We start from the raw sequence: 25544 nt of genomic DNA on the forward strand, positions 1-25544 counted from the left end.
GAAAAGTTTTACACACAATTTGTATGGGTTCTGTCTTTGGTCAAAGTCATATATCTAATACACACAGACACACACACACACACACACACGCATACACATTTTGTTTCGATCTTACAAAAATTGCACAGGACAGAGCTGGGAGAGATAATTAATGTTGGAGTGTTCAATGTTCAGTATATATAAATGTAAAGTTCTGCATTTACATGAATAATGATGTGTTAAGTCCTGCTTCAATGATTAGTTGTACAAGGGGCACCTGCCTCTGTCAGTAGAGCGCACAACTCCTGATCTTGGGGTCGTGAGTTTTAGCCCCATGTTGGGTGTAGAGATTAGTTTAAAAAAATTAGTTGTACAAGTATAGAATAGAGAAGACCTGACTTGAAAGTTCTTCATGGGGGGCGCCTGGGTGGCGCAGTCGGTTAAGCGTCCGACTTCAGCCAGGTCACGATCTCGCGGTCCGTGAGTTCGAGCCCCGCGTCAGGCTCTGGGCTGATGGCTCGGAGCCTGGAGCCTGTTTCCGATTCTGTGTCTCCCCCTCTCTCTGCCCCTCCCCCGTTCATGCTCTGTCTCTCTCTGTCCCAAAAATAAATTTAAAAAGTTGAAAAAAAAAAACAAAAAAAAAAAGAAGAAAAACGAAAAAAAAAAAAAAAAAAAAGAAAGTTCTTCATGGGAATTCATAAGACTTTATAGAAACAAGTAAACAAGTAGATTTTCTTTTAGTGTCAGTGTTAGTATTTAACTTTGTTTTTGGATGGACAGTCTGGCCATGGCTTTCTCGAATCTTAAACATGTTTATTTACTTTGAATAATTGTCTCAAGAATTTTTCCCAGGGAAATACTTCAGAGGACAAGAATAATTTAAAAACAAAAGCATGTTTTTAGCTGTTTTTTTTTTGGGGGGGGGGGAAGGAATAGAAATGATTAAGTAAATTGTGGATCTACAGGTCAACATTAAAGAGCTTAATATGATAACTCTGTGGCTGTATAGAAAAATGTTCACCTGTTAATAAAAGAAGTAGGATAGAAATTACATATCTATTTCGCTTGTAAAAAATTCTGTTTACATGTTAATGAAAATTGACAAGGCATTTAAGACTAGTGAAAACTATTTTTTAGGATAATTATAGTTAAATTTACACATTTAAATTTTTTTACATTTGAATTTTTATTTTAGAAATTATTTGCGTATAGTTGCTACACAGTGGTACATTAGCTTCAGGTATACAACATTGTGATTCAGTTTCTCTATACATTATGCTTTGCTCACCACAAGTGAAGCTGCCATCTGTCACCATAGAACGTTGTTACAGTGTCATCGACTATATTCTCTGTGCTGTGACTTTTCTTCCTGTGACTTACTCATTCCATAACTGGAAGCCTGTATCTCCTATTTTGCCAATTCACCCCCACCCCATTCACCTCTGGCAAATATCAGCTCTGTATTTAAGGTTGATTCTGCTTTTTTTTTTCCGTTTATTCATTTGTTGTTGCTTTTAGATTCCACATATGAATGAAATCATAGGATATTGGTCTTTCTCAGCCTGAATTATTTCACTTAGCATAAGACCCTCTGGGTCCATCTGTGTTGTTGCAAATGGCTCAAACTCATCCTTTTTTATGGCTGCATAATATTCGTCTGACACACACACACACACACACACACACACACACACACACACACCACTCTTCCTTATCCATTTGTCTATCAGGGGACACTTAAGTTGCTTCTACATCTTGGCTATTGGAACTAATACTGCAATAAACACAGGATGCATACATCTTTTCAAACTGATACAGTGTTTTTATTTTCTTTAGGTAAATACCCAGTAGTGGAATTGCTGCGTCATATGGTATTTCTATTTTTAATTTTTTGAGGACCCTCCATACTGTTTTCCACAGTGGTTGCACCAATTTACATTCCCACCAACAGGGCACAAGGGTTTTGGGGTTTTTTTTTTTTTTTTTTTTTTTTTTTTTTTTTTTTTTCCCTCCACATCCTCACCAACACCTGTTATTTCTGGTCTTTTTGGCACTAACCATTCTAAAAGGTATAGAGGTTATATCTCATGGTGATTTTGATTTGCATTTCCTGGGTGATTAGTGATGTTGAGCATCCTTTCAATGTGTCTGTTGGCCATGTGTATGTCTTCTTTAGAAAAAATATTTCTTCAGGTCCTCCGCTCATTTTAATTGGATTATTTGTAGTTTTGGTGTTGAATTGTATAAATTCTTTATGCATTTTGGATATTAATTCCTTATCCGATATATCATTTGCAAATATCTGCTCCTATTCAGTAGGTTGCCTTTTTGTTTTGTTGATTGTTTCCTTCATTGTACAAAAGCTCTTTATCTTGAGGTAGTGCCAGTCGTTTATTTTTGCATTTGTTTCCCGCGCGTCAGGAGACATACTAGAAAAATGTTGCTAAGGCTGATGTCCAAGAAATTATCGCCTATGTTTTCTCCTAGGAGTTTATGGTTTTAGGATCCATATTTAGGTCTTTAATCTATCTGAAGTTTACTTTTGTGTGTGGTGTAAGAAAGTGATCCAGGCTTGTTCTCTTGCATGTAGCACTCCATTTTTCCCAGCACTGTTCATTGAAGAGACTGTCTTTTTCCATTGGGTAGTCTTGCCTCTTTTGTCATAAATTAATTGACCGTACTGGTGCGGGTTTATTTCTGGGCTCTCCGTTTTGTTCTATTTATTTGTCTAAATTTTGTGCCAGTACCATACTGTCTTGATTACCACAGCTTTGTATATAACTTGAAATCCAGGATTGTGATGCCTCCGGCTTTGTTCTTTCTCAAGATTGGTTTGGCTGTTTGGGGTCTTTTGTGGTTCCATACAGATTTTAGCATGAATTGTTCTAGTTCTGTGGAAACTACGATTGGTATTTTGATAAGGATTTCATTGAGTCTTAAACAGTTTTTCTTTATTTTTCTTTCTTTATTTTTGTAACATTTATTTACTTTTGAGACAGAGAGAGACAGAGCATGAACGGGGGAGGGTCAGAGACAGAGGGAGACACAGAATCCGAAACAGGCTCCAGGCTCCGAGCCATCAGCCCAGAGCCGGACGCGGGGCTCGAACTCACGGACCGCGAGATCGTGACCTGAGCCGAAGTCGGCCGCTTAACCGACTGAGCTACCCAGGTGCCCCAAACAGTTTTTCTTTAATATCAAATCTAGTCAGTGTTCAAATTTTCAATATTCTCACAAGTTTTTACTTTAAAGTTACTTACACTTTTTTAAAAAATTAGGGTCCAAACGAAGTCCATATGTTGCAATTGGTTGTCTTCAGTGTTTTTAAATCTGTTTGTTCTCCCTCCATGTCTTTCTTTTTCTTCTCGTGTTCTCCTTGTGTTGAAGAAACTAACTTGTTTGACGGTAGGGTTCCCTGGATTTTGGATTGACAGTGTCTTTTCACATGTTCCTCAGTCTTCTGCTTTCCTGTGAAGTAGGAGGTGGATCTAGTTACCATTCCTGGATAGGAGATACTTTTCACTCTGTCTCCCTTTAGGGCCTTCTCTTTAGTTTCATGGTTCTGTCTTTTTATTCGAGTTTCATGTTGTTTTGTTTTTTTTTTTTTTAATGTTTATTCATTTTTTGAGAGTGAGAGACAGAATGTGAGGGGGGAGGGACAGAGAGAGAGGGAGACACAGAATCTGAAGCAGGCTCCAGGCTCTGAACTGTTAGCACAGAGCCCGATGTGGGACTTGAAGCCACAAACCATGAGATCATGACGTGAGCCAAAGTTGGGCTCTTAACCGACTGAGCCCCCCAGGCGTCCCGAGTTTCCTGGTTTTTTGTTTGTTTTGTTTTAGTAAGCTCTGTGTCCAATGTGGGGCTTGAACCCACGACCCCGAGATCAAGTACTACATGCTCCACCAACTGAGCCAGGCAGGTGCCCCTAGAGTTTAATTTTTATTTATTGTTCCTTGTATGTGTTGCTTCCTATATCTACGGATTTGTGTTTTTCTCCCATCCTCAAGAGATAACAATGCCCATATTGCCTGTTTTCTTGTCCTGTTCTCTATCACTTTTCTCCTCCTTTTTTTTGTTTTTTTTATTTATTTAATTTATTTTTTATTTTAGAGAGGAGTCGGAGCAGAATGAGAGGGAGAAAGATAATCTCAGGCAGGCTCCGTGCGCAGCATGGAGCTCTACACGGGGCTGATCTCACGACTATGAGATCACGACCTGAGCCGAAGTCAAAAGTCTGACACTTAACTGACTGAGCCACCCAGGCACCCCTGTCCCCCTCTCTTCTATTCTCCTTTCCTTCCTATCCCCTTCAGATGACAGAATAGACAAGTTATGTGATGTGAGCTAACTGGAGTTGAGCAACATTAAAAAAACATATTATTGGGGGGTCACCTGGGTGGCTCGGTTAAGTGTCTGACTTCGGCTCAGGTCACGGTCTCATGGTTCATGGGTTCGAGCCCAGTGTTGGGCTCTGTGCTGACAGCTCAGAGCCAGGAGCCTACTTCAGATTCTGTGTCGCCCTCTCTCACTGCCCCTCCCCTGCTCATGCTCTGTGTCTCTCTCAAAAATATATAAACATTAAAAAAAAAAAAAAAAATCAGGGGCACCTGGCTGGCTCAGTTGGTGGAGTATGCAACTCTTGATCTCAGGGTTGTAAGTTCAAGCCCCACACTGGGTGTGGAGATTGCTTAAAAAATAAAAAAAATAAAAAGGGGCGCCTGGGTGGCACAGTCGGTTAAGCGTCCAACTTCAGCCAGGTCACGATCTCGCGGTCCGTGAGTTCGAGCCCCGCGTTGGGCTCTGGGCTGATGGCTCGGAGCCTGGAGCCTGTTTCCGATTCTGTGTCTCCCTCTCTCTCTGCCCCTCCCCCGTTCATGCTCTGTCTCTCTCTGTCCCAAAAATAAATAAAAAACGTTGAAAAAAAAAAAACCATATTATTGGGGAGCCTGGGTGGCTCAGTTGGTTGAGTGTCTGACTCTGTTTCAGCTCATGATCATGATGATGATCTCACAGTTTGTGGGTTCAAGCCCCACATCAGGCTCTGTGCTGATGGCATGGAATCTGCTTGGGATTTTCTCTGTCCCTCTCTCTGCCCCTCCCTTGCTCATGTGTGCACTCTCTTCTCTCTCTCTCTCTCTCTCTCTCTCTCTCAAAATAAACACATTATTATCAAAATATAGTTAGAAAGTAAAGTAAAATGAAACTATGAGAATATGCCACATAAACCTATAGGTCCTTCTCTTCACCAAAATATGAAGACTAAATTGCAGGAGTGTTGACCTCAAGAATATCTCACTAAAGTGAAGGGGCGCCTGGGTGGCTCGGTGGGTTAAGCGTCTGACTTTGGCTCAGGTCAGGATCTCGCAGGTCACAAGTTTGGGTGATGTGTTGAGCTCTGTGCCGACAGCTCAGAGCCTGGAACCTGCTTTAGATTCTGTGTCTCCCTCTCTGCCCCTCCCCCACTCGTGTGTGTGTGTGCGTGTGTGTGTATGTGTGTGTGTGTGTGTGTGTCTATCTCAAAAAATAAACATTAAAAAAAAGGAATATCTCAATACATGAAAAAAACAAATTTTTAAGGACTTTATTAAGATCTTGTCAATTTTGTAATTTTCTTCCTAGATCTCCTCATATTTTGGATTCTGGCTATATTATCATGAATGACACGTTGACCTTAGATGTCATTGGTCGACGAGTTGAAGTTAATGGAGAACATGCAACAGTGCGTTTTTCTGGTGTCGTCCCTCCTGTGGCAGGTAAATTATAAGTGTGTGTGTGTGGTGTGTGTATTTATTGATTCTGGATTGTTTCTTTGTAGGCTTCTCTGTAGTGCTCCTCCCCTCCCCCCCCCCCCATAGTGCTTTGTAACAACAAGAAACAATTTGTAGATGCTTCATATATTCTTATATACCATTGTTTTGTTCGGGTAACAATATCCTGTGGTATCTATGGTTTTATTTCATTTTACGTTTATCTAATTATTTAGTGCTACTATTTTATATTAATTGAATGTTAAAATATCTTCTGAGTAAACTTAAAACAACTCATAATCTTGAATTTTCATACCCTACCCTCAAAAACTAAGAATTTTTTGGAAATTTCTTTTGTCATCAATCCACGTGTGTATGTATTTGAAGTAGCTTAAATCGATATAAATACAATTTGTGATGTCTTCTTTCATTTATTATTTGGAATATATTTATGTTTCTATAGTATTTTGCTTACATTTTTTGTTAAGATATAATTGACATATAACATTATATTAGTTTCAGGTATGCAAAACAATGATTTGATATCTGTATATATTGCAAAATGATCATCAAGTTAAGTCTAGTTAACATTCATCATCATACATACTTACAGAGTCTTTTTGGTGTGGTAACTTTTTTTCCTTTTAAATAATATCATTCTTGTATTTTTTTTTTACTTTTTATTAACAATTCTTTTTAATGTTTATTCATTTTTGAGAGGGAGGGAGGAGGAGCAAAGAGAGAGGGAGACACAGAATCCGAAGCAGGTTCCAGGCTTTGAGCTGTCACACAGAGCCCGATGTGGGGCTCGAACTCATGAACTGTGAGATCATGGCCTGAGCCGAAGTCGGACGCTTAACTGACTGAGCCACCCAGGCACCCCTCATTCTCTTATTTTTAAATTTATTTATTATTATTATTTTTTAAAATTTTAATTCCAGTATAGTTAGCATACATTGTTGTGTTGGTTTCAAGTGTACAATGTAGTGATTCAGCAATTCTTTACATTTTTCCTGTGTTCATCAAGATAAGTGCACTCTTAGTCCCCTTTCACCCATTCACCCCCCACCCCCACCTCCACTCTGATAACCATCAGATTGTTCTCTATAGTTAAGAGTTGGTTTCTTGGTTTGTCTCTTTTTTTTCCCCCTTTGATTCTTTTGTTTTGTTTCTTAAATGCCACATATGAGTGAAATGATTTCTCTGACTTATTTTGCTTAGTATTATATTCTCTAGCTCCATCCATGTTGTTGCAAATGGCAAGATTTCATTCCTTTTTTATTTTTGCCTTTTATATATGCCACATCTTTATCCATTCGTCAATCGGTGGACACATTGGCTGTTTCCATAATTTGACTATTATAAATAATGCTGCAGTAAATATAGGGGTGCATATGTCTTTTTGAATTAGTGTTTTCATATTCTTTGGATAAATACGTAGTCGTGCGATTACCGGATCAGGTGGTAATTTTATTTTTAATATTTTGAGGAACCCCCATACTGTTTTCTACAATGGCTGCACTGGTTTGCATTCTCACCAGGAGTGCACGAGGGTTCCTTTTTCTTCACATCCTTACCAACACTTTTTGTTTCTTGTGTTTTGGATTTTAGACATTGTGACAGGTGTCAGGTAATATTGTAATTTTGATTTGCATTTCCCTGATGATGAGTAATATTGAGCATCTTTTCATGTGTCTATTGGCTATTGGTATATCTTCTTTGGAGAAAAGTCTATTCATGTCTTCTGCCCATTTTTAATCAAATTATTTGTTTTTTTGTGTATGTTATGTTGAGTTTTGTAAGTTCTTTATATATTTTAGATACTAACCCTTTATCGGGTATGTCATTTGCAAATATCTTCTTCCATTCCTTAGGTTGCCTTTTAGTTTGGTTGATTGTTTCCTTTGCTGTGCAGTTTTTTTTTTTTTTCAAAATTATTTTTTTAAGTAATTTCTAGCCCCCAATGTGGGGCTGGAACTTAAAACCCCTAAGATCAAGAGTTGCATACTCCACTGACTGAGCCAGCCAGGTGCCCCTGTGATGTCGTCTAAACAAAAGTTTCACCTGACCCTGTGGGCAATTCTGAAGATAGATAGGGGGCCCTTCAGAGATTTTCCTAGTTGAGATGAGGGGCTGGGCATTTACATCTGTGATGATCCATCACTGGATCCTGGTATGTGGAAGGGTGTATGTGCTTGTGCAAGGCACTTTTTTTTTTTTTTTTGGTTCTAAAAGTGGGACCATAGTTGAGGGCTAATTGCTAGAAGCTAGTATTCCCAGCAGCTGATGAGAATAAGGCTCTGTTTGTAAAAGCAGCTCGGAGTAGTGCATCCCAAATCTAATAATACAGATGGAAGCTATTTCATGGTAATTTAGTGAATATGAAGTAGTACATATTTTCATTTATTAAATTGCCTGTGAGTTTGACACTTCCTTCGTGTATGTATTATCAGGCAATTTTTTACCTGAAATTATAATTGTGCAAAGAGGGAGCTATTCTTTATTTACTCTGTTAATTATCTGATTGTATGAGGGCATTCTCTATTATTTTACCTCAAAGATGCTACTTTGGGATTTTATGTATGTATGTATGTATGTATGTATGTATGTATGTATGTATTTATTTATTTATTTATTTATTTATTTATTTATTAACAAATTTGTGGGGGGAGGCACCTGGGTGGCTCAGTTGGTTAAGCATCTGACTTTGGCTCAGGTCATGATCTCACGGCTCGTGGGTTCCGAGCTCTGCATCGGGCTCTGTGCTGAAAGCTCTGAGCCTGGAGCCTGCTTTGGATTCTGTGTCTCCCTCTCTCTGCCCCTGCTCTACTGAACTTGGTCTCTCTCTCTCTCAAAAATAAATAAACATTAAAAAAATAAAAATAATTTTTTTAATGTTTATTTGTTTTAAGACAGAGAGAACGCAAATGGGGGCAGGGCAGAGAGACAGAGGGAGACAGCGAATCCCAAACAGACTCTGCACTGTCAGCACAGAGCCGACATGAGGCTCGAACTCATGAGACCCGTGAGATCATGACCTGAGTCGGGTCGGAAGCAAGAGTCAGACACTTATCCAACTGAGCCACCCAGGTGCCCCTAAGATTTCTTTTAGAAGTCATCAGGTGGAATTGGTACAAAGATAGGAGAAATCGAATGCAGATTTAGTAATTACTCCTGGTGTTACTTCAGTATGTGTTATAACTAAACGAGTTAAGATGTTTAAGCACTTGGATCAGTTACTGGTGCATAGTGTTAACTATTGTTGTAGATAAACATTTTAAAAATTTACTTAAAAAAGAAATGGAGCGGTTCTAATGTTTTGCAAATGGCTTGGGGATGGACATGTAATTTCCTGAGATAGCATCATATGCAAGTTTTAAAACACGTTTATTTTACGTAAAGATGATATGCTGTGGTGGGCAGAATAATGTTCCCTCCCCTCAAACAAGGATATCTCAGGACCTGGGAGCATTATTCAGTTTCGTGGCAAGGGAGAATTGGGGTAGCAGGTGGAATTAAGGTTGCTAATCAGCTGACTTTAAGATAGGGAGATTGTCCACGTGGGCTCAGTGTAATCCCAAGGATCCTTGGAAGTAGAAGTGGAAGAAGAAGGCAGTGCCGGCACTTGTCGTGATGTGAGAAAGTTTCAGCTGGCCATTGTGGGTTTTGAAGATGGAAGGGAGGCAGGAAGCTTAAGAACGAGTGCAGCCTCTAGAAGCTCGAAAAGGCAAGGTAGCAGCTTTTCCTCTAGAGCCTCCAGCGGGGAACACAGCTTTGCAGCACCTTGACTTTAGTGCAGTGAGACTCTCATCAAGCTTCTGACCTCCAAAACTGTAAGATAATAACTTTGTGTAGTTGTATAGTAGCAGTAGGAAACTGATATAGCCTAGCTTATTGTGTGAGGTATTTTATTTAAAAAAGTTTTCTTTTCAATGTTTATATATTTTTTGAGAGACAAAGTGTGAGTTGGGTAGGGGGAGAGGGACACAGAACCCGAAGCAGGCTCTAGACTCTGAGCCGTCAGCACAGAGCCCAACACGGGGCTCGAACTCACAAAAGGTGAGATCACGACCTGAGCCGAAGTCGGACGCTTCACCGACTGAGCCACCCAGGTGCCCCTGTGTGAGGTATTTTAAAAGTGTCCCTAGTGGGGCGCCTGGGTGGCTCAGTCGGTGAAGCGTCCGACTTCGGCTCAGGTCGTGATCTCGCGGTCCGTGAGTTCGAGCCCCACATCGGGCTCTGTGCTGACAGCTCAGAACCTGGAGCTTGCCTCTGATTCTGTGTCTCCCTCTCTCTTTGACCCTTCCCCCATTCATGCTCTGTCTCTCTCTGTCTCAAAAATTAAACGTTAAAAATTTTTTTTAATAAAAAAAAGTGTCCCTAGTGATGATAGTTAAACACTAATGTTAGAACCGCGTTTGAAGAGTCTGATTAAAAGGGTTTCATGAAATAACGGGAGTGAGGAAGCACTTTTTCTAAATTAATTCATATCATGTGATTTAAAGTGATAATGTAACTGATTTAATTAATGAAATACTGTAAGTAGACCTTTGATTAATATACATCTGTGTGCTTAAAAATTATTACTGGATATTCTCATATCCATATACTTGGAGTTGCTTACATCAATCCTGTTGTACATTGTATTTTTATTTCCTCCTGGGCAATTGTCTTCATGGTTCTTTGCCCTTAGTTATTGTTTTATAATATGTTTTATCGTAACTGAAATCTGGCATTACTGCCTACCTATATGCAGTGACTAAATTAAATAGCCCTACAGTATTTTGGGTTCGATTTATCCCAAAGTAACAATGTTAACTTTAAACAAAAAAGCAGAAATATATTTCTTCTAAGTTCTTATGGAGGCGTTTTTGTATTCGTCAGTTTATTGATCCTAAGTAGGGATTGAAATGCATTGCCACCTACTGAAACAGAAATCCGAATTCATCAACGAACAGCGGCTCACAGCTGAGTTAGAAAAGTTAGAAGTCAGCTTTTGGGCTTTTTAGTATTTTTCTCTACTCCTCACATCTTTTTACCAAAACCTGCATACCAATTTCTGGTCCCCCAGATTCCAGCTTCTGGCCTGAACTCTCCAAGGGGCTGATTCTACCCTGCACATCTCTGTAGCTCATTGGAAGAGTTCTAGCAGACTTTTTTTTTCCTTGCGTTTTAGAGGACTTGTAATTTTCCATGATGAACAAGGGAGATTTTTGTTTACATCTTAGATGGTGTTGTTATTAAAATACTATATAACAAGATTTTCTTATAGTGTCGTTGGGTAAATAGTGCTAATTAATCTTCTGGGTCATTATTGAAACCTTGTTGCTACTTTTTAAAAAATATTAATTAGGGGCGCCTGGGTGGCGCAGTCGGTTAAGCGTCCGACTTCAGCCAGGTCACGATCTCGCGGTCCGTGAGTTCGAGCCCCGCGTCAGGCTCTGGGCTGACGGCTCGGAGCCTGGAGCCTGTTTCCGATTCTGTGTCTCCCTCTCTCTCTGACCCTCCCCCGTTCATGCTCTGTGTCTCTCTGTCCCAAAAAAAAAAAAAAAAAAAAAAAAAAAAAAAAAAAAAAAAAAAAAAAAAGTTGAGAAAAAAATATATATATTAATTAAAATACATGAACCTGTTAACACCTAGTGCATAAAGGCTCATGATGAAAAGCAGGAGTGTCCAGCTGTAGGTGTTTTTTTCACTGTTGTAGGTGTTTTCTTAAACAAGCCTATTTGATTGAGGTCACATGTACCTCTTCAGTTATGTTTTCTTCTAAGATTATCTTTGATAGTTGTTACCCTTCCATTTTACTTGCCTTTTCTTTCTGGCACTCCTGTTGGTTGGATATGGGATTCCCTAGATTGATCCTCTGTTCCTTTTATTCTTCCTTGCAATTTATTTGTTGAAAATACTGTGTTTGTCTTCTAAAATTTCCCATGTTCTGGGTTCTTCTGATTACATCCACATGATATCATTAACATGTTTTTCTGTCTTTGTTGCCTATAAATTGGTAGTTATATAGGCTTTATTAAATTCAGGTTTGGTATCTCTCTCTATTTTTTTACAAATACTCTGTAAGTGTTGTGTACTTCAGTCAGGCACATAATGTCTGCTTGTATCTCTTTTTGTGATGTTATTTCTTTTTTTTTTTTTTTTTTAACATTTATTTTTGAGACAATGCGAGAGCCAAAGTGCAAGCAGCGGAGGGGCAGACAGAGGGAGACACAGAATCCTAAGTGGGCTCAAGGCTCTGAGCTATCAACCCAGAGCCCGACATGGGGCTCGACCCCACGAACCATGAGATCATGACCTGAGCTGAAGTCAGACGCTTAACTGACAGAGCCACTCAGGCACCCTGTTATTTCTTTCTTTTTTTTTTTTTTAATTTTTTATTAAATTAAAAAATTTTTTTCAACGTCTGTTCATTTTTGAGAGACAGACACAGAGCGTGAGTGCGGGAGGGGCAGAGAGAGAGGGAGACACAGAATCCGAAGCAGGCTCCAGGCTCTGAGCTGTCAGCACAGAGTCCAATACAGGGCCTGAACCCACAAACCATGAGATCATGACCTGAGCCAAAGTTGGATGCTCAACCAACTGAGCCACCCAGGTGCTCCTGTGATGTTATTTCTTGATGACCGTTGTTTATAGTGGTCATTTGGGGATTGTCAAAAGGTGAAGTTCTAATAATTTTCTTTATCATTCCTTTGATCAATGAAATAGCTGGGCAACTTATATTGTGGAGAATGTCCCTGTGTCAATTACTTGCTTTACAAAGTAATTGGATGATTGAAAGGCAGGATAAATGTTTGATTTTTTTCCTCTTATTTATTAGTCTTCATAATGAATTGATTCACTTAGAAGACCTATGAACGATTTTAAAAATCTTTATAAAATCATGGGTTTAAACATATTTGATATGTTTTAGTCCATTGCTGTCATCCTTATTGATGCTCGAAGTGTCCCATATTTGGCCCGAAGGAACCCCTTCAAACTGACTCCTGAGTACTTTTGATGTGACCCAGTGGTTTCTGATAGCTTCCTTCCTGATATGATAAGGAAGCCAGCAGATGTGCAGGGTGTTCATCTTACATATTTTTGGTCCCACGTCACAATCAGCCATTTCTCCAAGGGCCTGATTTTTTTTTTTTTTTTTTTTTTAAGTAGGAAATAACATTTGTAGGCCACAATCTGAGTTACTTCAGTGCTCATTGCTATTGGGTCGGTCGTCGTTTCTAGGCCATTTTTAGTTGACAGAGCTGCTACGTTGAGTTAATTCCTAAAAGTAGAATAGATTTAAGGAGGATATGTGTATTTTTTATTACTTTTTATAAAAGTTTCAAACATCCCGCAGAGAATAGTATAAGGAATACCTGTATATACTTGTGATGTCAATTTAACATTGCTGATATTTTGCCTTATTTACTTCATTTCTTTTCATTTTTTGCTTAAGCACTTTATTTTTTTTATTTTATTTTATGGTTTTTTTTTTGGTTTTTTTTTTTTTTTTTTTTTACTTTTGAGAGAGCGCTCGTGCATGCGTGTGAGCAGGGGAGGGGCAGAGAGAGGGAGACACAGAATCCAAAGCAGGCTCTAGGCTCTGAGCTGTCAGCACAGAGCCTGACGCGGGGCTTGAACCCACGTACCATGAGATCATGACCTGAGTCAAAGTCAGACGCTTAACCGACTGAGCCACACGGGAGCCCCGTTTTTTGTTTTTTGCTTTTTTATATCCATGTTACATACAGTAAATAATGATTTCAGGAGTAGAATCCAGTGATTCATTCCCTAGATAGAACACCTAGTGCTCATCCCAACAAGTGTCTTCCTTAATGCCCCTTGCCAATTTAGCCTATCCTCCCTCCCACAACTCCTCCAGCAACCCTCAGTTCTTATTTAAGAGTCTCTTATGTTTTGTCTCCCTCCCTGTTTTTATATTATTTTTGCTTCCCTTCCCTTATGTTCATCTGTTTTGTATCTTAAATTCCACGAGTGAAGTCATATGATATTTGTTTTTCTCTGATTGGCCAATTTCACGTAGCATAATACACACTCTAGTTCCATCCACATAGTTGCAAATGGCAAGATTTCGTTCTTTTGATTGCCGAGTAATATTCCATTGCGTATATATATATATCCACATTTTCTGTATCCATTCAGCTGTCGATGGACGTTTGGGCTCTTTCCATACTTGGACTATAGATAGGCGTATGTGTGTTTAAATGTGGTGATGACAGGATATGTTTTCATGTTCTGGGAGTTGATGGAAGAAATGGCTAAAGTGGGGCGCCTGGGTGGCGCAGTCGGTTAAGCGTCCGACTTCAGCCAGGTCACGATCTCGCGGTCCGTGAGTTCGAGCCCCACGTCAGGCTCTGGGCTGATGGCTCGGAGCCTGGAGCCTGTTTCCGATTCTGCGTCTCCCTCTCTCTCTGCCCCTCCCCCGTTCATGCTCTGTCTCTCTCTGTCCCAAAAAAAAAAAAAAAAAAAAAAAAAAAAAAAAACGTTGAAAAAAAAGAAATGGCTAAAGTATTTGACATAACTGTTGTCTAGAAGAACATTCAAACATTACGTTAAAACCAATTTGTGGTCTCAGACACGTAATAGTATTCAGATGAAAAATTGTGAATAGTGTAATTTAAATAGGTAATGCATTTAATTATTTCAGGGTGCTTTTTATAGCTTATTTATTACTGGGATGTAGCCCTGCTTAAAATTATAAGCAGGGCTTATAATTTTATTGTAGGAGTAATAGGCATTCAGTAATTTATAACTTTAAGTATTTTAGGCCCCCGGTCATCTTTTCCATATTTATAGATACAAACAATTTGGTGCTCAGTCATATACTTGGTTGAGGCTTTGGACAGCTGTGGGGTTGCTTCCTGAGAGAGAATTCTTGCTCCTGAAAGTTAGTGGTATTTCTATAGCCCACAATTATACTGAAGTGGATGGCCCTCTACTTTAGAGGGTTGTTAGAAGGATTCAGTGAATTAATATATATATATATAAAACATTTAGAACCATGCCTGACAGGAAGTAAGAACTTTTTCAATGTTAAAGATTAGTGTTTTTGCTGTTGTGATTTAGAAAGAAAAAGTATTCCTTTCCCAGAACACTTCATTTCCATGTTTAGGAAAATCATAATAGAATATTGATTTTTGTTAGTGTTAGAGGACTCATTGTCCTCTGTCAGGAAACTGATGTAATGAATATAAAAACGTGTAATTTATGTATGGCCCTTAGAGCCAGAAAGTATGGTCTTTAATACATTAAACCATTATGCTTAACCATGTGCCTTGTATTTGGATTGGCAATATATAATACCTTCTCCTCAGTTTAAGTGACTTCAGTTTGGAGTTGCTGTCCTTTCACTGTAATTAGAAACCTAGCTGAGATCACCTCTGTTGAGAAAGCGAAGTCTAATGCAGTGTGCCTGGGGAACTTGTTGAAAATACAAATTCTCAGATTCTGCTTTCAGAGATTCTAATTAAGTAGGTTGGAGTTAGGGCTTAGGACTCTTCTTTTTTTTTTTTTTTTTTTTTTTTTAGAGAGAGAGATAGGGGGCACAAATGAGCGAGGGGCAGAGAAAAAGAGAGAGAATCCCGGGGAGAAGGGGTGCGGGTAGAGAGACAGAGAAGCGGAGCTTACTGGGAACAGGGCTCGAGCCCACCAGCCGTGAGATCATGCCCTGAGCCAAAGTCAGATGCTTAAAGACTGAGCCACCTAGGTGCCCAGGACTCATTTTTAACATGCTCCCTAGATGATTCTGATGCCACACTTTGGAATGGTTCTGTTTTTATTCCTTAGGATGCACTAATATACAGGTGGAAAATGAAATCCTCAGAAAGCAAAATAAACCTGTATGCTTTTCTGTAACTGCCTTTACAAAACTAAGCTTTCTATCCTGAAACTTGAATTAAGAAATAACCACTTGTGCAACACCAGTGAAAATGTTATAAAGCTGTTACCAAGTGGGGTGTGACCATCATTATCTTATTTGATGCTCCTTATACAAGTACCGCTGTGACAATTTACAGTTAGCTCAGGGACAGGGAAAAATGGTTTTCTTCTAATAAACGGATGTTTCTACTACCAGTCAAGAGAACTGCACCTTTTTCTTGCTGCAAGGAAGCTCAGAGCAATGTTTTGTACTACATGGCTATTTTTTCAATGATTCTCTGCTTTTTAAATGTTTATTCCCCGCTTCCCCTGCCCTTCTTGGTTAGTGGCTTTTGATCTTCCAGTACCTAGTTTTCTTTTCCCTGATTCTTAAAAATTAATTAATTAATTTTTAAAATTTACATCCAAGTTAGTTAGCATATAGTGCAACAATGATTTCAGAAGTAGATTCCAGTGAATCATCCCCTATGTATAACACCCAGTACTCATCCTAGTAAGTGTCTTTCTTTTTAAAAATTTTTAAGTTTGTTTATTTTTGACAAAGACAGAGTGCGAGCAGGAGCTAGGGAGGGGCAGAGAGAGAGGGAGACACAGAATTTGAAGCAGGCTCCAGGCTGTCAGCACAGAGCCTGATGCAGGGCTCTAACTCACGAACTGTGAGATCATGACCTGGGCCGAAGTCGGACACTTAACCGACTGAGCCACTCAGGCGCCACCCAACAAGTGTCTTTCTTAATGCCCCTTACCCATTTAGTCCATTCTCCCTCCTATCACCCCTCCAGCAACACTCATTTCTCTATATTTAAGAGGCTCTTATGTTTTGTCCCCCTCCCTGTTTTTATATTATTTTTGCTTCCATTCCCTTATGTTCATCTGTTTTGTATCTTAAATCACACATGAGTGAAGTCCTATGATATTTGTTTTTCTCTAATTTTCACTTAGCATGATGCCCTCTAGTTCCATTCATGTAGTTGCAAATGGCAGGATTTCATTCTTTTTGATTGTCTAGTAATACTACTTTGTGTGTGTGTGTGTGTGTACACACACACACACACACACACACACATATCCATTCATTTGTCTATGAACATTTGGTCTCTTTCTATACTTTGGCTATTGTCAATAGTGCTGCTATACACATTGGGGTGCATATTTCTTTTTTTTTTTTTAATTTTTTTTTTTTAACGTTTATTTATTTTTGAGACAGAGAGAGACACAGCATGAACGGGGGAGGGGCAGAGAGAGAGGGAGACACAGAATCGGAAGCAAGATCCAGGCTCTGAGCCATCAGCCCAGAGCCCGACGTGGGGCTCAAACTCACGGACCGCAAGATTGTGACCTGAGCTGAAGTCGGACGCTTAACCTACTGAGCCACCCAGGCGCCCCTGGGGTGCATATTTCAAAGCAGTACACCTGTATCCCTTGGATAAATACCTAGTTGTGCAATTGCTGGGTCATAGGGTAGCTCTATTTTTAATTTTTTGAGGAACCTCCATACTGTTTTCCAGAATGGCTGCCTCAGTTTGCATTCCCGCCAAGACTACAAAAGAGATCCTGTTTCTCTGCATCCTTGCCAACATCTGTTGTTGCCTGAGTTGTTGATTTTAGCCATTCTGACAGGTGTGAGGTGTTATTGCGTTGTTGTTTTGGTTTGTATTTCCCTGATGATGAGTGATGTTGAGCATTTTTCCATGTGTCTGTTAGCCATCTGGATGTCTTCTTTGGAGAATTGTCTATTCATGTCTTTTGCCCATTTCTTCACTGGATTGTTTTTTGGGTGTTGAGTTCTTTTTTTTTTTATTTAAAAAAAAAAATTTTTTTTAACGTTTATTTATTTTTGAGACAGAGAGAGACAGAGCATGAACGGGGGAGGGTCAGAGAGAGGGAGACACAGAATCCGAAACAGGCTCCAGGCTCTGAGCTGTCAGCACAGAGCCCGACGCGGGACTCGAACTCACAGACTGCAAGATCATGACCTGAGCTGAAGTCGGCCGCCTAACTGACTGAGCCACCCAGGCGCCTCTAGGTGTTGAGTTCTTTATAGGTTTTGGATACTAACCCTTTATCTGATATGTCATTTGCAAATATCTTCTTCCATTCCATTGGTTGCCTTTTAGTTTTGCTGATTGTTTCCTTCGCTGTGCAGAAGCTTTTTATTTTGATGAGGTCCCTCTAGTTCATTTTTGCTTTTGTTGCCCTTGCCTCCAGAAACGTGTTGAGTAAGAAGGTGGTGTGGCCAAGATCAAAAGGGGTTTTGCCTGCTTTCTCTTCTAGGATTTTGATGGCTTCCTGTCTTATATTTAGGTCTTTCATCCATTTTGAGTTTATTTTTGTGTATAATGTAAGAAAGTGGTCCAGGTTCTTCTTCTGCATGTTGCTGACCAGTTTTCTCAGCACCATTTGCTAAAGACTGTCTTTGTTCCATTGGTTATTCTTTCTTGCTTTGTCAAAGATTAGTTGGCCTTATGTTTGTGGGCCCATTTCTGGGTTCTCTATTCTGTTCCATTGATCTGAGTGTCTGTTTTTGTGCCAGCACCATACTGTCGTGATGATTACAGCTTTGTAATACATCTTAAAGCCTGGGATTGTGATGCCTCCAGCTTTTTCAGGATTTTCTTTTTCAGGATTGCTTTGGCTATTCGGGGTCTTTTCTGGTTGCATACAAATTTTAGGATTGTTTTTTCTAGTTCTGTGAAGAATGCTGGTGTTATTTTGATAGGGATTGCATTGAATATGAAGATTGCTTTGGGTAGTATCAACATTTTAACAATATTCTTCCAATCCAGGATCATGGAATATTTTTCCTGTTTTTGTGTGTGTGTCTTCTTCAATTTTTTTCATAAGCTTTCTATAGTTTTCAGTGTATAGATTTTTCACATCTCTGGTTAGGTGTATTCCTAGATATTTTATGGTTTTTGACACAATTGTAAATGGGATTGATTCCTTGATTTCTCTTTCTGTTGCTTCATTATTGGTGAATAAGAATGCAACCGATTTCTGTGCATTGATTTTTATATCCTGGGACTTGCTGAATTCATGGAACAGTTCTAGCAGTTTTTTTGCTGGAATCTTTTGGGTTTTCCATATAGAGTATCATGTCATCTGCGAAGAGTGAAAGTTTGACCTACTCTTGGCCGATTTGGACGCCTTTTATTCCTTTGTGTTGCCTGATTGCTGAGGCTAAGACTTCAATACTATGTTGAATAACAGTGGCGAGAGTGGACATCCATGCAGTGTTCCTGACCTTAGGGAGAAAGCTCTGTTTTCCCCATTGAGGATGATATTAGTGGTGAGTCTTTCATATATGCCTTTTATGATCTTGAGATATGATCCTTCTATCCCTACTTTATTGAGGGTTTTTATCAAGAAAGGATGCTGTATGTTGTCAAATGCTTTCTCTGAATCTATTGAGAGGGTCATGTGGTTCTTGTCCTTTCTTTTATTAACGTGATGTGTCGCATTGATTGTTTTATGGATATTGAATCAGCCCTGTATCCCAGGTATAAATCCCACTTGGTTGTGGTGAATAATTCTTTTAATGTATTGTTGGATCCGGTTGGCTAGTATCTTGTTGAGGATTTTTGCATCCATGTTCATCAGAGAAATTGGTCTATAGTTCTCCTTTTTAGTGGGATCTCTGGTTTTGGAATCAAGGTAATTCTGGCCTTGTAGAATGAGTTTGGAAGTTTTCCTTCCATTTCTATTTTTTGGAACAACTTGAAAAGAATAGGTGTTAACTCTTCTTTAAATGTTTGGTAGAATTCCCCTGGAAAGCCATCCAGCCCTGGACTCTTGTTTTTGGGGAGATTTTTTATTACTAATTCAATTTCTTTACTGGATATGAATCTGCCCAAATTTTCTATTTCTTCCTGTTTCAGTTTTGGTAGCTTATATGTTTCTAGGAATTTGTCCATTTCTTCCAGATTGCCCATTTTATTGGTGTATAATTGCTGATAATATGCTCTTATTATTGTTTGTATTTTTGTGTTGGTTGTGATCTCTCCTCTTTGATTCTTGGTTTTATTTATTTGGGTCCTTTCCTTTTTCTTTTTGATCAAACTGGCTAGGGGTTGATCGGTTTTGTTAATTCTTTCAAAGAACTAGCTCCTGGTTTCATTGATCTGTTTTACTGTTGTTTTGGTTTCGATAGCAGTGATTTCTGCTCTAATCTTTGTTATTTCCTATCTTCTGCTGGTTTTGGGTTTTATTTGCTGTACTTTTTCCAGCTCTTTAAGGTGTAAGGTTAGATTGTGTATTTGAGATCTTTCTTCCTTCTTTAGGAAGAACTGGATTGCTATATACTACCCTATTATGACCCAGAGGTTTTGGGCTGTGGTGTTATTGTTTTCATTGACTTCCATGTACTTTTTTTTTTTTTTTAATGTTTATTTAATTTTGTGAGAGAACATGAGCAGGGGAGGGCAGGGAGAGAGAGAGAGACACAGAATTCGAAGCAGGCTTCAGGCAAGCTGTCCTCACACAGCCCATTGTGGGGCTTGAACCCATGAACTGTGAGATCATGACCTGAGCCGAAGTTGGACACTCAACCAACTGAGCCACCCTGGCGCCCCTACTTCCATGTACTTTTTAAATTTCCTCTTTAACTTTTTTCTTAGCCCATTCATTCTTTAGTAGGATGTTATTCAGTCTCCAAGTATTTGTTATCTTACCAAATTTTTTTCTTGTGGCTTATTTCAAGTTTATAGCATTATGGTCTCAAAATATGCACATTACGATCTCGATCTTTTTGTACTTGTTGAGGGCTGATTTGTGTCCCAGTATGTGATGTCTTCTGGAGAATATTCCATGTCCACTCAAGAAGAATGTGTATTCTGCTGCTTTAGGATGAAATGTTCTGAATATATCTGTTAAGTCCATCTGTCATTTAAAGCCATTGTTTCCTTGTTGATTTTCTGTTTAGATGATCTCTCCATTGTTGTAAGTGAGGTCTTGAAGCCCCCTACTATTGTATTATCAACGAGTTTGTTTATGCTTGTGATTAATTGATTTGTATATTTGGGTGTCCTCATGTTTGGAGCATAAATGTTTATAAATTGTTAGATCTTCTTGGTGGAACACCCTTTAATTATGATATAATGACCTTCTTCATCTCTTGTTACAGTCTTTATTTTAAAATCTAGATTGTGTGGGGCGCCTGGGTGGCTCAGTCGGTTGAGCATCTGACTTTGGCTCAGATCATGATCTCACAGCTTGTGAGTTCGAGCCCCACGTTGGGCTCTGTGCTGACAGTTCAGAGCCTGGAGCCTGTTTCAGATTCTTTGTCTCCCTTTCTCTGACCCTCCCCTGTTCATGCTCTGTCTCTCTCTGTCTCAAAAATAAATAAACATTAAAAAATTTAAAATCTAGATTGTGTGTTATAAGTATGACTACTCTGGCTTTCTTTTGGCAACCATTAGCATGGTAGATGGTTCTCCATATCCTCCTTACTTTCAATCTGAAGGTGTCTTTAGGTCTAAAATGGGTCTCTTGTAAACAGCATATAGATGGATCTTGTTTTCTTATCTGTTATGTTACCCTATGTCTTTTGATTGGAGCGTTTAGTTTATTGATGTTTAGAGTGAGTACTGAAAGATATGAATTAATTGCCATTATGTTGCCTGTAGAGATGGAGTTTCTGGTGGTATTCTCTGGTCCTTTCAAGTCTTTGTTGCTTTTGGTCTGTTTGTTGTTTGTTTGTGGTCTTTTCTCACCACAGAGAGTCCCCCTTAAAATTTCTTGCAGGGCTGGTTTAGTGGTCACAAACTCCTTTAGTTTTTGTTTGAGAAACTTTTTATTTCTCCTCCTATTTTGAATGACAGCCTTGCTGGATAAAGAATTCTTGGCTGCATGTTTTTCTGGTTCAGCACATTGAATATATCCTGCCACTGCTTTCTGGCCTGCCAAGTTTCTGTGGATAGGTCTGCTGTGAACATGATCTGTCTTCCCTTTTAAGTAAAGGACTTTTTTCCCCTTGCTGCTTTCATGATTCTTCATTGCCTGAGTATTTTGTGAATTTGAGTATGACATGCCTTGTTGATGGTCGGTTTTTGTTGGATCTAATGGGAGTCCCCTGTGCTTCCTGGATTTTGATGTCTGCGTCTTTCCCCAGGTTAGGAAATTTTTCCGCTATGATTTGCTCATGTAAACCTTCTACCCCTTTTTCTCTCCATCTTCTGGGACTCCTATGATTCAGATGTTATTCCTTTTTAATAAGTCACTGAATTCTCTAATTTTTATATCGTGCTCTTTTGCCTTGGTCTCCCTCCTTTTTTCTGCTACATTATTCTCTGTAAATTTGTCCTCTATATCACTGATTGGCGGCTGCTCTGTTTCAACCATCCTTGCTTCTGTGGCATCCATTTGAGATTGCAGCTCAGTTATAGCATTTTTTATTTCATCCTGACTAGCTTTTATTTCTTTTATCACTGCAGAAAGTGATTCTAGTCTATTTTCAACCCCAGCCAGTATTATCATTGTGATTTTAAATTCTGGTTCAGACATCTTGCTTTTATCTGTTTTATCTGTTGATTAAGTCCCTGGCTGTCATTTCTTCCTGTTTTTTCTTTTGGGGTGGATTCCTTTGTTTCTTCATTTTGAAGAAAGAAAAGGAAAAAAGTAAAAAAATAAATAAAAATTAAAAAATTAAAAACACACAAAAAATCAAAGGATGCTAGATCCTAGCTGTGTTTTGGTCTGGTTGTTGAAAGAAGCTTGATAGATTAGACAAAAAAGGGAAAGAAAAGAAAAAAAAAAAGGAAAACATTTGAAAATTTGAAAAAAAGAATAAAATAAAATAAACTGAATGTAAAATAGAATTTTAAAAATTTACAAAAAAGTACAAATTTAAGAATCATTTTTATAAAAACAAAAAATTAAAATTAAATTTTTTCTTTCTGTATTGAAGAATAAGAAAAGAAAAAATAATTGAACAGATGGACCAGCAAACAGAATGAAATACGATTGAAATTACATGCAGTTTCCCCTAGAAGTCAAAATATGAAGTACTTTATAGTCTGTAAACTAAGCAGGTGGAGAGACTGATGTTCTATAGAGCGCGATTGGCGCAGTTGGCCAAGGCTTGGTGTAACGGCTCCATTCTCCACTAGATGGTGCTGCTTAATTTACTGGGGCGTATCGTTGTGGTGTGAGTAGGCGTGTATGTGCATGTGCCCGGAGGGGTGAAAATGGCGTCACCCAGCTAGCCAGGCTCTAGTATCAGAACTCTGTGCTCTCCATGACCGGCAATCAAGTGCCCCTCCATTGTCTCCAGCTTCCATCCTCTCCCTGCTTCTGCGTTGTCTGTGACCAAGCCGTCAGGCTGCCAGACAGCACCTCCCTCCTGAATTTTGTCTCAGATGGGGCTGTGTTTCCCATCCCCTCACTTTCTGAGGGACTGTGGCCTTGACCTGCTCAGACCCTCTGGGGAAGGGTCTCACGGAACAGTGGCTGGGTGCCCACCTGCCCCAGAAAAAGTTCGCACGATTGTGTAGCCTCAGTGTTTCAGAGATTATGGTAAATCACAACACACATCTGGTGCCAGGCTTCACCCCTGATGTCCTTGTTCCAACACCAGCGAATGTGGTTGATCTCTGGGGTCTATTGGGACCTTTGCCGGTGGGGAGGCCACACAGCTTGTACCAAATATCCTCCCTGCAGGGGAACCGCCTCTCCCCATGTGGTTGAAGGACCCCTCAAACCTCACGCTCTGCTCCTGTGGATTCGCCCTTCCCACCAGAGCACCACCAGGTATCAAGCTGCGGAGTTTCAGACTCTGCACTCCCTATTTATAGTCTTAATGGAATTTAAACACTCTTCTTTCTCCTTTCTCCCTTTTTTGTTCAGTCCCTTGCAGCTGTTTCCACTCTTCCTCTTTCTCTCTGGCTGCTTTCAGGGGTCAGGTGGTGCTTTTCCCATACTCTCCCCCCGTCTCTGTCCTCTCTCCAGAAGCAAAAACAGCTCCCTTCCTTCCACGGCTTCCCTCTCCCCCAGTTCACCTCTCCATGCCATGTACCTGCTAAGTTCTGTGGTTCAGGTTGTGCAGATTGTTGTGTTAATCCTCAGATCCGTTTTCTAGGTGTACAAGATGGTTTGGTATTGATCTGGCTGCATTTCAGGGACGAGAGACAAAAAAACTTCCATGCTGTTATGCCATCTTGGGCCCCTCCATTTTTTTTTTTTTTCTTTTTTCAATTGTAAGTGAACTGCATATGTTTTTTAGATATTCTCAAGTTACAGATTACAAAAGCAAAAGACTACTTCCCAGTGGCATTGGCATATTCCTGGAGCAAGACTGCCTAGGGTGGTGCTAAAAACAACCTAGTTCACAATTTCAAAGAACTTGAGGCATTTTAGACTAGTCTTATAGTTGTATGAGTCCAGCTCCCAAAGTATTGAAACTGAGTTTGTTTCAGCTATAAGCCATTGTCAATAGTAGGAGGCCCTAAACACTTGCCCTCTCTGTGAGTAATTTTGTAAAGATTGACACTGAATAAATCAGATTAGCAGTATTGCTTAATGGAGCTGGAAGATTCTCTGTATTTCTCATTATCACCCAAAGTCCATTATTTACATTAGAGCTCACTCTGGGTGTTGTACATTTTATGTGTTTTGACAAATGCACAATGGCCTGCATCCACCATTATAATATCACATAGAGTAGTTTCACTGGCTCAAAATTCCCTGTGCTCTGCCTATTCATCTCTTCCTCCTCCCTAAACACTGATAATTTTTCCTGTCTCCATAGTTTTGCCTTTTCTGGAAAGTCCTATAGTTGGAATGGTACAGTATGAAGCCTTTTCAGATTGCCTTTTTTTTTTTCACATAGTAACATGCATTTAAATTTCCTCCATGTCTTTTCATGGCTTGATAGCTCATTTCTTTTTAATGCTAAATAACACTGCATTGTCTGGAGATAGCACAGTTTGTCCATGCTTCCAAGTTATGGCAATTATGAGCAAAGCTGCTGTAAATATCTGGGCGTTAACTTTTGTGTGGGTAGAACTCGTTTGGGTAAATACGAAGCAATATGATTGCTGGTTCATTGGAGTCATTATTTTTAATTCTTGTGATTTTAGTGAAGGCTCTGATTGCAGTTGGTTTTTCATGTGTCTTGATGTCCAGGAAGAAAATGAACTGCTCATGCTGGCCAGAATATTTGGTTTGTATAACAGTTTTGTTTATGATTGTAAACTAATAAACCTATATTCTAGCATCTGCTTCAGTCTTTTGCACATTTGAATTTGGTAGACTGAAGCTAATAGGGCCTTCTCACCCATGGCATGTAGAAGGCAGAAGCCTGGATCTTACAGTGTTGGGACTGACTGATGCCGTGGTCCTGCCCAGCTGCCACTTCTGTCCGTTTTCCCATCTGTACTGATTTTCTGTACTTGCTAGTCTGTCGTTAATGGACTGGATAATAACTTGGCAAACAGTAGGTATGCTTCACCAGACTTACAGCCGATCACAGTTGCATGAGCGCCTTGCGTTTTCCACGTGTGTTAGCTTGAGAAGTGACTTGTTCCTTGCAGTGTGGAAGAATGGCCTTGTGTGGTGCATCCTTCCTAGTGATGTCCACCAACTCCATTCATTCTGACAACTTTTATGATGAATAACATTTGTTGTATTTATTTCTTCCGTGAAGGGCTTTGTTTGACAAAAAGTGGGTTAAGACACAAAAGAATTGTGTCTGGCCCTTTTTTGCTGTGTTATTTTGGCAAGTGTGACATAATAAGAAAAATATATTTGGTCTCTGCCTCTGGTTTCTGACATAAAACTCCTCCCCCAAACCCATGTAATGTCCTGTGTGGTAGGGGATGCTAGGAGCATCTTTTGTTAAACTTAAAAATAAAAACTGCCTGTTATTTTACCAGCAAAAGATGGGCTTATTTAGGAATAAAATAAGCCCCCTGCCTGGCTGGCTCAGTTGGT

The 25544-nt window shown here is 39.5% G+C and overlaps 1 protein-coding gene across 2 annotated transcripts in view; it reads left to right on the plus strand.

Annotated features, from left to right (window-relative positions):
* TBCE (tubulin folding cofactor E) overlaps window positions 1-25544 on the plus strand; it is a 93819-nt gene that overhangs the window by 17573 nt on the left and 50702 nt on the right. For both annotated transcript variants that reach the window (XM_058696202.1, XM_058696203.1), the window contains one exon: window positions 5602-5735. In XM_058696202.1, coding sequence (XP_058552185.1) covers window positions 5636-5735 — 100 coding nt within the window. In that variant the 5' untranslated portion in view covers window positions 5602-5635. Of the gene's footprint in view, window positions 1-5601; window positions 5736-25544 lie in introns of those variants that run through there.

This window comes from Neofelis nebulosa, chromosome 13 (assembly GCF_028018385.1).
Source record: "Neofelis nebulosa isolate mNeoNeb1 chromosome 13, mNeoNeb1.pri, whole genome shotgun sequence".
Classification (NCBI taxonomy): Eukaryota; Metazoa; Chordata; class Mammalia; order Carnivora; family Felidae; genus Neofelis; species Neofelis nebulosa.